This window comes from Ixodes scapularis, unplaced genomic scaffold (genome assembly GCF_016920785.2).
Source record: "Ixodes scapularis isolate PalLabHiFi unplaced genomic scaffold, ASM1692078v2 PGA_scaffold5__190_contigs__length_132052651, whole genome shotgun sequence".
In the NCBI taxonomy this organism is placed as follows: domain Eukaryota; kingdom Metazoa; phylum Arthropoda; class Arachnida; order Ixodida; family Ixodidae; genus Ixodes; species Ixodes scapularis.
Genome location: NW_024609880.1, coordinates 126,977,941 through 126,990,557, shown reverse-complemented (window position 1 = coordinate 126,990,557; position 12,617 = coordinate 126,977,941). Strand labels below are relative to the sequence as shown.

The following is a 12,617-nucleotide window of genomic DNA, read 5'->3' as shown; positions in this document are numbered from 1 at the left end:
TCGGTAAGTAAGTGCATGGCATCTCAATGGGCGGTTTTAGCGTACCGTTGCCGTGCGCAGCGAAATTGCTACTGGGAGCTCGCGCTGTAACTTTGAGGCATGCTTTTCAGCGCGCTTAAAGCCTTACCAGCCGTACCGTGGCCACCGCAGAACACGGTAACGGTCTCCTAAAACTTGCTACTTGTAGTAAACAGACACTGTGTTGTTTTTGTTCTTATTGACTTTGCACGAGTGTGCTGCCTCGTGATGTTTCTTTGAAAGCTCGGATCGTAGCGCTCAAGCTGACGAGTTAATTTCTCTAGAGCTGTGCATGAGGCACTCCGATACCTGAATTCTAAAGTGTAGGCAATTGGGCATTACATCAACGCGGAACCAGAAAGGCTGCCAGTTTGTTGTGCGTTAACTTGTGTTTGATTGGATGATGCAGGACTCATCTGCTGTGGCCAAAGGTGCTAGTGAGGACCCAGCACAGATGGCAGCTCCACCACCACCAAATGGTAGGTATAAAAAACAGTCTGGATTCATCTCCATAATACGTGGTTTGCGCCTGTGTCAGGACATGTATTATGCATGAGCGCCGTCGGTAGCCTCATGCTGGTGGCCATTGATGTTGTGGGGTTGCAGCTTTGCTACACTGTGATCATGGTGAACTGTGCTGGCTCCAGTGGCCCAAAGTGACAGCTTTTGTACCCATCTCAGCAATTGCACAAAAATGTGAACATGACCTGCACTGTGCATAACTATGTAGAAGATGCTGTCATTAACATATTGTGCCTGGTCGGTAGCTCCCAAGGTGACTGTAGGTCCAACCGTGATGTTTCTAGCAAGGTGACACCTCAGCAAGACTTGCAAAAACTTAAGTGTACACATGGTGCAGAGACAATCCACACATGGTTACTTGAGTTTCGTGTCGGACAAGACACAGATCCAATTAATGAGACTGTGTCAGGAAAAATACGGCTGCCTCCGGTCCTGTTTCCCAACAGCAACCTGCTTCCACCGAACATTCCCGGCAGCACCACATCTACCCACTGCCCTGAAATCGACAACGGAATGACACTAAGACAAAACTGGCTCACCAATTCCAAAACCAGTGTCTGCTATTTATATAAAAAGTCCACTTCTAAAAGTATTTGCTGCAAAGGGCTGTGGAAGCAGGACGCACCTGGCTGGGCATTGCCTGTCGAACTCGGCAAAATCATCGGCGTGCATTTTTGTATACTTCTCTTCATTTTTTGCACTCGGGTATTCACGTCCTCCACCTCTGGCTAGATATCACAATCTGTCACAGTTGAGAGTAAGTAGCAGATGGTTCTCGCCACCACACAGAGCAATATTTTCTGCGTACTGAACTAGACAAACTTTGTCATCATCACTTGACGGATTAAACTTCTGCCTAGGCTTAGCCCAAGTGCCTGCACTAGCACATATTTCCCCGTACGTCTACGAGCAAGCGCGCCCGTGGCCGAATGGTTCTCGTACTTGGTTCCCACACAAAGGGCCAAGGTTTGATTTCTGGCCGCGCATGCACCTTTTTGTTAATGTCCCGCACATCCACCAAAATTTCGCGAATGACAGATGGTCAGGTGACGAATGAACAGGCACTAAACGTTTAATTTGGCGAACTTGTGCCGAAAACAAAAATACAAAGAGGTAGCATCACAGGCATCGAAGGTCGGCGGAGTAGCACGATTGAGCGCAAGAGCGAGACTCTTTGTATCGCCACGCAGTACCCCTCATGTATATGCGTGGACTTCTGGAACAATCGGCATAGAAAGTTCGGTGCGTAGAACATTCTGACTTTGAACAAGCAATGGGATTCTTGAATTAAACCAGAATGCAACATTTACAGAAATAACAAAAAGGTGCATGTGCGGCCAGGCATCATACCTCAGCCCTTTGTGTGCAAGCTAAGCACAATAACCATTCGGCCACGGGCAAGCTTGCTCGGAGACGTGCATGGCAATATGAGCAGCCTCTGCCATTAACCACATCTGACATGTACCAAGTGGTGGTCACCAACACGGTGCCCTTGGAAGTACTCAAAGGTCTTGTCTTTTATACTGACATGACATTACCTGCAAACCATGTATGCATGCTACTGAAACTGTGTCGTGTCAGCTGTGCACCAGTCATCAGGTAGAGCTGCAGCGGAAAAAGATAAGCTCAAGCGACCAACGACCGGAGCAGCAAAATCGCGACACACGGTGGTGGCCGGCACAAAGCAGCCTATCCTAAAGCTTGCATTCTGAAAGCTATCTTATCCCTCAATTTTCTGGCAGCCTCCAACGTTGAGACATGGAACATGACTGGCACTTGCTATTGGCGCGCTCGGGAACAATAGCGCTGCCTGTCGCAATTTTGCTACTCCGGTCATTGGTCACTTGTGCTAATCTTTTTCAGCTGCAGCTGTACACTGCCACCCTGGATGGTGAGGGCCTGAACTGTCCCCAGCTGCACTGTTTAGGACCTCTCGCCCACTCAGCGAGAGCAGCTGGTTGCATTGCACATGCTGCTGGGCACCCAACATTACAGCACGAGTGCCCTAGATGTAGAGAAATGCAGTCAAGGTCTAAAATTGGCTGGCAAGCATTGTTTGGAGAACCGTCGAAAGAAAACCTGTGTCATATGGCACTAATGAATTATTCCAGGCCAAGTTTCTCCGTCCTTGCTTTATTGAGTTACACCCAGAGCAGCTTGGGCTCACAGTCTTTGTTTTTTGCTCAGTGCAATGCGGAAGAGCTGGACTTCCACAGCACCAAAAACATTGACGAGAACAACAGTTAACTTGTCATTGGGAATCAGTTATGACAGACAGTTATAGCATAAAGGAAAGTGAATGCAGGACTCTTCTGTTCTTGCTCCTTTTCATTTTCGGACCTTGTGTTGTGTTTTGAAGTGAGTGACTTCCAACTTTTCACTTTCCATTTTTCATGTGATGGACAGAGCAGGCCTGTCTGCTGCAAAGTAATTGGATCATGCTAGGTGCACATTGCTCAAGGCTGCTTGCTTCATAGGTTGCGTGTTGTACTGGAAGACCCACAGCATGAGCTTGCTGGTCTGAGCAGTTCCTTAGTTAGGAAGGTGCCCGCATAAACAAAATGTCTTTCAGGAGTCTCGCATTCTTGATATTTCCAGCACTGCATAAGAGTTCTAAAAGAAGATAAAAGCAGTGGTATGCCATACACTACTGCTCACCACACCCCTGGGATTCTCTTGTTCTATGCAATTTCTGTAACATAGTCTTTAAAAATGCTTGTTTTTATAAACATTCACCCTTTTCGTGTACTTTGTTTACAGGCTGTGGAGGGACAAGCAGCTGCAGATAGCCAGCAGTCATCTTCACTGACCACACTCGTGCTGCCCCTCATGGGGGTGCAGAATTTCCATGCACAATAAAACATGCTCCCTAGGCACCATTTTGCGTCTGTCATGATTTCAGTATAGCATGGAAAAAAAGGTTTGCAGCACTACCTTGGTCATACCCGACAAAATTGTCGTACATCGAATACAAATTTTGGGTCAGGAAATCTCGGTGCAATTGTTTATGTGCCGGGACTCATATCCCGACTTCAGATGTCGATGTATATTTCATATACAGGGAACCAGAAATTTCACAATTAACGGTGACACGGCGGTGCAAGTTCAATCGTCCAGGTGCAGGTGGTGGTGGGCTGACAGGCGCTCCGCGTAAGGGTTCTCACCTATCTGTTCAGCCCAGCACACCACCACCTGCGCCCTTGGAAGTGCAAATAAAATTATTATTATTATTATTATTAGATACCAGCAACCACAGTTATTCTTCACCTTTTCTTTTTCTATGCTTGGAACAATATACTGTTAGAGCCAGAATGCTTATGCAGTCAATGGGAAACAAGATGCCACCCATGAGGAGGCCCTCTTTTATTCTCTATTCTAATGCGTCGACGTTTCGCTTATGCGGTTTGCATTTTTGCAAGGTTACCCTGCCAAAAACATTGTGTTAAAAAGCTTTTTCAGAAACATCAACTTATTACAAACTTCCATTTTTAGGTGCCATACCAAAACTCTGCTTGAACTGTCTTTTAGGTAGACCACCCTGCAGCCCAAAAGGACTTACCATGTCTACTTGATTTGGCAAGTTACAAAGTATGACAAAACATTGCAAGCAGATACACACAAGTATATTTTGCAGATGTGACGAGAGACAAAGCTCGTAGTAACCTCAACAGCTGCCAGGCTTCAAGTTTGAGCAGGGAGACCCTGGTAGGCAGCACATACTTGCAGAGGTGGCCACCTCTCAGATTTTCAGCACTGCACAGCGTGTCCTCTGCTGTCAAAGCTTACACCGTCCTCGTGGTCGGACTCTTGGGGCTCAAGGGAGAGGCCCCAAAATAGAGCTATACAAGCCCGCATTGTGCAGAAAGTCAAATGAAGTTGCTGTGCCTAGCACCTTTACAACCACCGGAAGCTGCTTTTCAGCATCCTATTCACTGCTCTACGACAGAATCCTAAGCAATGCTTTTTGTTAAGCTTGGCCTCAGAACAGCAGAGCATCCATTGGGGTTGCGAGGAATTGGTGTGCAAGCATGGCTTCAGGGTTTCGTCGCTGTCACCTGCACACAACAGTGAGGCGGTATCTGACATGAATGTTTCATAACCTTTTCAGTTGTCCAAAAGCACATCAAGACTAGATAGAAATTCTATATGCTAATGCAGCCTCTACTTGGAGATAGTAGTTGCATAGCATCCCAAAAAGGCTGAAAATGTAATAATAAAAAAGTTGAAAAAAAAAAGTGGAGATATTCCACTTGTCTTGCACAATACCCAAAATTATGCCTTCAGAGCAAAGAGGTGTCAATTGAGGTAATAATCTCTTTATTTTCCTTTACATACAAAGGTGGGAGATGGGACATATAATGTCAAACGTCAAGTTGCATGGCTTGCAGCTTGACGAGGCGCCCTACCCGGTGTGGCAGAAAAGCAGCAGAAATGTTTCAGACAACACAAGCAAAGAACAAGATACTGTACCAGTTTGAACCTGCAATCGTAAAATGAAAACGTACACAACGTGCTGCAGCAGAAAAATTTCCAGATGTTGAGGCCCAAAACATTTGGATGATACACATGCAATCACGAGTAAGCTTGAATCCGTGCGACTATCTCACAGGACACTCATCACGGTGAACGAAGCACCCGTTTTCTACCGAGAGCTCTCGTGCAAGTGCATTGAGGAAATGTGTATTGAGCACTTACCGACAACACCGCTGAATTCGCATCGCTGAACTCTTGGTCATCGTCTTTCCGTCTTCACTTGGCGCGCGAAGCCCACCCACCTTCAGCCCCGAATTATCGATTATCGCCTCTGTAGCATCCAAAGAATGCGACTCGCAGCACACCGACACACGGTGACGTCTTCGTCGCAGCAAAATCTGCCGCCAGCAACGCTCAAAGAGAGCACTTGCTGCTCGGCGGTCACCATATGGGGCCCCTCGCGACGCCGCCGAAGCTTCCACGGCAAATGTCAGCACCAGCGAGTGTCGGGCAGTATTCCCCGATTACGTCCCTGACGAACCTTGAACGGCGAACACATAAAAACGTAGCGATAGTCCGCTTTGGTCCGCCCCGTCCGCGAGCTTGAACGTCGCCATCTTCATTGACTTTGGCAACTTTTGCTGCCCGACTACTACAAAGTTATCTCCATCGCCAAACTCAATCGTGACGACATTTTGACGTCACCGCGAACTTCATTATTTCACCAGCATAGCTCAAACTCCATCGGAATCCGTAGGGAAAAACTCAATCGCAACGTCACATCACGTGACCAAAAGGGCAGCCAATCAGCGACCGATTGAGTTATCTTCATCGTTGAGTTTGCGATCTAGCATAGACAGACAGAGCCGTATATACAGAGAGTTTGGCCATTCATTGGGAAGTATAGGAGACAAATCAGGAGGCACCATTGGCCGAAAGCGTGCTGGGCGTGTTCCAGGGCGTCTTCACTAATTCGAATGTGGCCAACCAGAAGCCGGAAATAATTCCCTGGTGGTGGTCGCGAGAAACTAAATTAATAAGGGCGTCGGAGTAACTCTCGGTGACTGAAAATATGGTGCACGTAATGTTTCTATCACGGACCTCCACAATCATGGTGTAAGAGTGCGACTAGCGGAACATTCGACATAACCCGTACGCAAGGCGCTGAGGGCCGGTAGTCTGCCGTCCGAGCGGTCACACTCTGTTCGAGCAAAACAGAGTCCGAGCGGCCACATTCGTTTCTTAAATCTTTCTGCATGATCATCATCGAAACATCACGTGTACCCTATTTTTAACCATGAAGGGTTACTACATTTAACTCTTACGCGCTCATTAAAAGCACATATCTATGATTAAAACTGTTTTTCGCTACCGCCGCTAGGGGATTCTTTTCGGCTTCTGGTTGGCCAAGAGAACATGTCAAGCCCTCTTTCTTCCTCTGGTGCGCGCCCTGGCTCTGCCAGCGGCTCTCATTGACCCAACTCTCGATGTACACGGCTCTGCGTGAAACGTCTACGAGTCCACTTTCCTGCCAAACACAAAGACATCCAATCACTGTGAACAACAGTAGGATCCCAGTCAATAACGATGCTCGTAATACTATTTATCCTAAAAGTGCGATATTCGCAGGTACAATGACCAAAGTGAAAGGTTAGGCTGGTTGTCCCTGCGCAATATCGCATCTTATTTTCAGCTTTGTCATTCGCTGGAATCCTGGGCCCTAAACTCGTCAGATACAAAGTTGTAGCCGAAAGTTCGCGGAGCGCGCCGATTGGATGTCGACGAGAAAAACGCGAAGTCATTGTCGTGATTGTCCAATCGGCGCGCTCCGTCAACTTTGCCTCCAACTTGGTATTTGACGAGTTTAGGGCCCCTCCGCTGCAAAAAAAGTAAACTCATAGGCTTTTTTTTTTTTAATGCGATTTATAATTTTTATTTTTGTTGCCTCGTGATTGGTCCTTCGTCGCTGTAATCAGCTTATGCAACAATATCATTCGCCGCGAAACGATAATGAGATGCAATCGCCACTTGCCACTCTCTACGTTTCTCAAGATGTCGTTGACTTGCGGTAATGATCCCACATTTATGACTCTGGAGAACTGTTATTTGCTAAAAAAATAAAACTATCTCTAAATGGCAGTAATGGAATCTACGCCTCCTATTCGCACAGGCCAATTGATTGGCTGCTCTTCTGCCTAAAGACTGCGTGCCGACTCTTGAAAAGGTTCATGGCGGAAAAAAACAAAAATGTATTCCTCGCGGGAGGCCGACACCAATGGCGGGGTCAGAAGCTTTCCAGCTGGGGGCGCTATTGATCTCGCTAAGATCGAACCGATCCTCGCATTTCTCAGCTCTGTTTTCCGCCACATGTTTCTTATTCTTTCTCGATTTTCTTTCTTTCCTGGTTTTGTGTCTCTCGGGAACCCTAGACGTGCTGAGCCGGAAATCAACGCCGAGTTCCTGTAGGCGCGCTTCTCTGGAGACTCACCCGACTGGAACAAAAAGCTTATCGAACGTCTGGAAGTTTCGGAAAGGATGCATAAGAGACGAAAGCGATTTTCTCGCGTCTTAGAGGCGCCGGTAGACTCAAAGAAGCGCCAGCCATGAGCCCGGGACAATGCGCGAAGCGAAGCGCTTTGATCAGGGAAGTTCCGTCTAGAGGATGCACTATACAGTCATCTTCTATGTTCGTTAAACAAAAAAGAGCAGACGGTAGTAGTTTTCTTTATAGATGACCCTAACATTTACGTCGGAGCACAGACTAGCGGGTGGCAAGCGCAAACCACCCGATCGAGCGTCGCTGGTGACGCAATCTAATGACCCTGTCTCACTTAACAAACAAAGGAGAAACACCGCTCACAATATACTAGTAACTTTCGCATGCTAGTAACATGCGAAAGTTACTAGCATATTTTCTTAAGCACGAACCTAACAATAACTAATCGGAAGGAGACTATCGTGTTTGTGGAAAGGCGGCACCATAGTGACGACAGTTCGGTCCCGCAGGAGGCTGCTTTTAACGCGAAAGCGTTCAGGAGCTCGTGTCGCAGGAAGGCCGGCGCCGGCGTCGGCGTCGGTGGTGTCGTTGATGGAAAAATCCTGATTGGTCGATAGGGTCGTGACGTCACAATCACATGACCTCGCGCGGGAATTTCAAACAACCCACAACGCTCACGTGAAACGTAACGTCACACGTGTAGTGAAAGTGATTAAAACGAGACACGTAATGCGAATTTAAAGTCGCCAAACGTCTCAAATGATTTCACGTCATAAAGTAATTCATCTGACTTGAAGAAAAAAGATAAAGATTTTAGGCGGGATTCGAACCCACGACCCTTCGAGCCAGACACGTTACTGCATAGGCCACGCACAGACGCTTGCACGGATTGGAAACGAGCAGGAGTTTATATGTTTATATGTTTCAGTGTGGAACGCTATCGCGTTCCCCTCTTAAAGGCGAAGCTTAGGCGTCCTCCAGTTTTGATTAAGAAACTGACGAACTCAGAGGCATACAATGAGAGAGCGGCATTGGCCCATAAGAACACCGAAGAACGAATCCCGAAGGAGCAAGAAGTCTGAACATAATAGGCCACGTCCTGCGTTTGTTAAGTTGACAGTGACCAGATAGTTGATCTAATCAAAAGTAATGTACAATAACATACCAGAAGCTCAGATTTAAAAACGTAGCTGGCCTCATTTATCAGAGGGCCAGATCTCGTAACACTCTTGTTGTACGTAATTTTGTTTTCTATCCCGTCCATTGTTTTCAGCACTCCGAGACTCCAGTCTTTTACATCAAACCACAACAACAGCACCGTATGTACAAGTGTCTTGAAACGTGTCCTTATTTCCACACCATTACATACGACACTACATTATGCCTTCACTACACCAATCCCCCGCAATTGTATGCCTTCACGACATCCTTAAAGCCTGTTTAACTAGCTGTATAAACGAAGCCCCGAAACACGAGCTTTGAATTGCTCTTCTTGTTTTGTAAAGCGGCAGAAAAACAGGAAGGCGAACGGCTTCACGAGGCGCTCGGTTTGACGTCACGTGTTGCTCTCGTGTACACAGAAGGCGTTCCTCGACCTCACCTGACGTTTACAATCGACAGCCTTCGCATGCAGCTAACTCTTTTTCTTGCTCTCGAGGACGGGTCGCTATTTTTAGCCCATCGCACGCGCGCACTTCATCTTTCAATGAAAACCCCTGAGACGGGCTGGGAGGAGGAAGACTTCTGATAACTCCAATAGACGACATTAATGAAGGCTGCGGAAAAATTAGCGCTAACATTTTTTTTTTTTACTAATAATACGCCACGTTGGTTGCGTAACAACACCGATGTACGAATCACGAAGCAAGAAATGTGAACATAATAGGCCACGCCCTGTGGTTCTTGGCTCTCGGTAACGCTAACGAATCTATTCATGCGCGATCATCACTTACGTTGATGGTCGGATTCTTCATGTTCTTAACTCCTATGAATAACACTTTGCATAGTTCGAAACAACAAAAATGAAAGCTGCGATAAGGTATTCGGTCGACCAGCGTGGTGTTCTGTAAGTACATAGCTACGTAAATACAATGACATCGCGTTGGCTGTGCCAGATGGTAAAATTCGCCACCTGATTTTTGAAATTTGGTTTGTACGCGAAATTGATTGGGTTAAATGGTATGCGATGCTTAATCTTTTTTACGCATTTTTCGCGTTAATCTTACTACTGTCTCGCGAAATCCGGTGAAACTCCGATGTCCAATCCGGCATCGCTGGCTTAAACCCGGAGCAAAAGGGCTGAAATGCTTTCTCTATAACCTTCCCAAACTTCGGCAGATTTGAATTGGAATATTGATTAGTTTTGTTTTACGGATGGCCGCGATTTGTCCGCGGAAAGTTTCCTCCAATGACGCTCGCTCCGCTGCACAGAGATGGTCTCTAGGGGTTGAACTGCGATTTGTTCCAGGGTCCTGAGCCATAAGGAAAGTGCCGGGCTAGAGATTGATTGGGACGGAGCGGCCGTGCGGAAAATTAAGGAAAACAGACAGGTTTTTTTGTCTCTAGGTGCGCTCCTTTCCGCGAAAGACATCACAGAGACAGCTGGAATAACACATCGCCGTTTTTTGTCCGAGTGGCTGTTTCTTTTTTTTTTTTTTTTTCCCATAGTGACCATTAGATTGTGCGGATGCCCTTCCACTGATTTTGCAGAGACGTGCTGCATCACGCACACAAACGCTCTGTGATGTTGTGCGTGCTCGCGGGATTTACTTAGGAACACCTGCTTCGATGTGCAAATCGTTGCGTGAGGGAGAAACAGACCGCCCCGTTGACTACACGCGGACAGCTACTTCGTCCTACTTACGCTATCACTGAATAAAAAAAAGATATCTTCGAACCCTATTGTCGGCGTTGAGCCAAAGACACGCTGCTCATTCATCATACAAAGGACGCGTACTGCAGACATGAGGACATACTCATCTGCCTACACGCCCAATGCATGTTGGAAGCGCTTCATGCGTGTGCTTTGAACATGTCGGCAGACGGTATGACCGATGTTGCCGTCATACAAGGAAGGCCTCGGACAATGTCCGCGGACCGTCTTTTGCACGACGTGTTAACAGTGTGGCCGCAGCTTTATTATGCACGTGACTACGCGACGGGCAGAGGCGTGTTTTCTTACAAAAAGAAGGCGCGCTTCGACAAAGATGCCTCAACGAACCTGCTTGTGTGGTTCAATATCAAAAGGGCGATTCAACTCATTGATCAACTCTACTGCGAAGCATTCTCGATGTTAGGCTGGGTAACGCAAAAGGAGACGGTAGTCCTCTAGTCGCGCATGGTACTCACTATAGTCTTTTTTTTTATGGTACGCTGCAACATAAGAACTGATTGTTAGGCTCCCCTCCCCCCTCTTTCTCAGAGAGGAGCAACGTCGCTACGCCACTTTGTGCGAACGCATCATCTTTCAGTCACTTTTTTTCAAAATTGACGCCCCCCCCCCCTCCCCCCCCCTCCCCCCCCCCCCCCCCCCAATACAAAAGAAAAGAAAAAACTGTAATGTTTGGTGATCCTTGATGCATTGAGCCCTGGAGCTGATTCCTGCCGTCGTTGCTTTTCGGGACGGAGTACCCTCGGAGTTCTTAGGTTGCGAACTCTGATGTTACTCTTGGGACTCACCCATCCGCCTTGCTGGCTGATCCAGGAAGCCAGGTCCCGCTCGACGAAGAGTCCCAGCGCCTGGACCAGGGCCAGGACGTACTCGGGGTGTCCCAGCTTGACGCAGTCCACGGCCAGCCCTCCGGACACCGAGTACAGCGCCACGATGCGGCCCCAGGAGATGTCGTTGCGGAACAGCTCCCGCGCCACGGCTTCGAAGACGTTCTGGACGGCCGTCTCCGAGGGGAGCGCGTGCAGGCCGATGTTGCCCGTCACCGTCTGCAAGGTCCCGTTGAAAAAGAAAGGTTAACGTAACCACACTGTTAACATAAACAAACCTAACAGAGGTAAAAAAAGGGAACAGAAAACGTCTTGAACTCTGCTAACGTGTTTATTTAATCATCCTTCTTCTGTACGCACAACCAGAACGCCACCAAATCGCAAAACATACTGTCTCAATGACAGACACAAAAATGTACAAATGATTTTGTACCAGTCTCGTTTTGTTAAATTCGAACTAGTCTTGGGCCTCACATTATCCTCCCATACCGGGAAGTTGCATGCAAACCTCTTTGCTATTAAAGAGTGGGAGAGAAAAAAAGTGTTTATTGGAAGACGAAGAGGTTAACCAAGTTCGTGCTGGGAGAGAGGTTGGAGGGATAAAGAAAACAGATACGTACAAAGAGAAATTTAAAGAAAGACGAAACAATAAAACACGTAAACTAATACATATAAAATAAAGTGAGTCTCACACAAAATTGAAGTCATGAAAAAATGAGTCAGAACATATGAGTTCCATCGAGGAAAATAGGCGCATAATCTATGTTCACTTCTCTCGCCTGTTGAATCAGCGCATCCAATGTTGAAGATGGTCGCTTGACCATTGCTGGAAAGTTCACGCCACTTCCAAGAGGCGGGACTCCCTTCTTTCCAGCCTCTTGGATAGTGTCGTCCTTCCCACATTCGCCGTACTTTTCTGTACGAGGGTGTTTATTCTTTGGCTTTACCGCTGCTCTTGCCAATACATAGTCAACTTTGTTTGCGCTACGGTATTTAAATATCACACTACCGTTCTTGTATATTGAGCAATGACGTGAAGTTGAGTTACGGTGTCTCTTACAGTTTACGGTTCTTGGTGCGTTTGGTTTACATGGTCACCTTTACAGCGGCTGCAGCACAGGGGTTTGGTGAACATGATGGCAACATGGCCAAAACGGCGATATTTGGGGAATTGTCGCGGTTTTTTCGCGTAAGGGTAGATTTTAAACCTCGTATGCCCTGCAGCGGCATACTCAGGAGGTTTAGCGAGGCGACAATAAGCTTCACTAACTCAGCTGACTGTTCCAGTCTTCTAATGTTGGTGATGGAGATGGGTGACTGGGATATGACTTTGGTTTCTTTATACTGCTGATCATCAGTAATTTCCTGGGAGACACCTCGTGTAATTCCA

General features: G+C 47.1%; 1 protein-coding gene across 1 annotated transcript in view; it reads right to left on the bottom strand.

Annotated features, from left to right (window-relative positions):
- LOC8052649 (bcl-2-related ovarian killer protein) overlaps nt 1-12,617 on the bottom strand; it is a 131,949-nt gene that overhangs the window by 15,792 nt on the left and 103,540 nt on the right. The window contains exon 2 of the mRNA XM_040218692.2: nt 11,189-11,446. Within this exon, the coding sequence (XP_040074626.1) occupies nt 11,189-11,446 (258 nt within the window). The remainder of the gene's footprint in view (nt 1-11,188; nt 11,447-12,617) is intronic.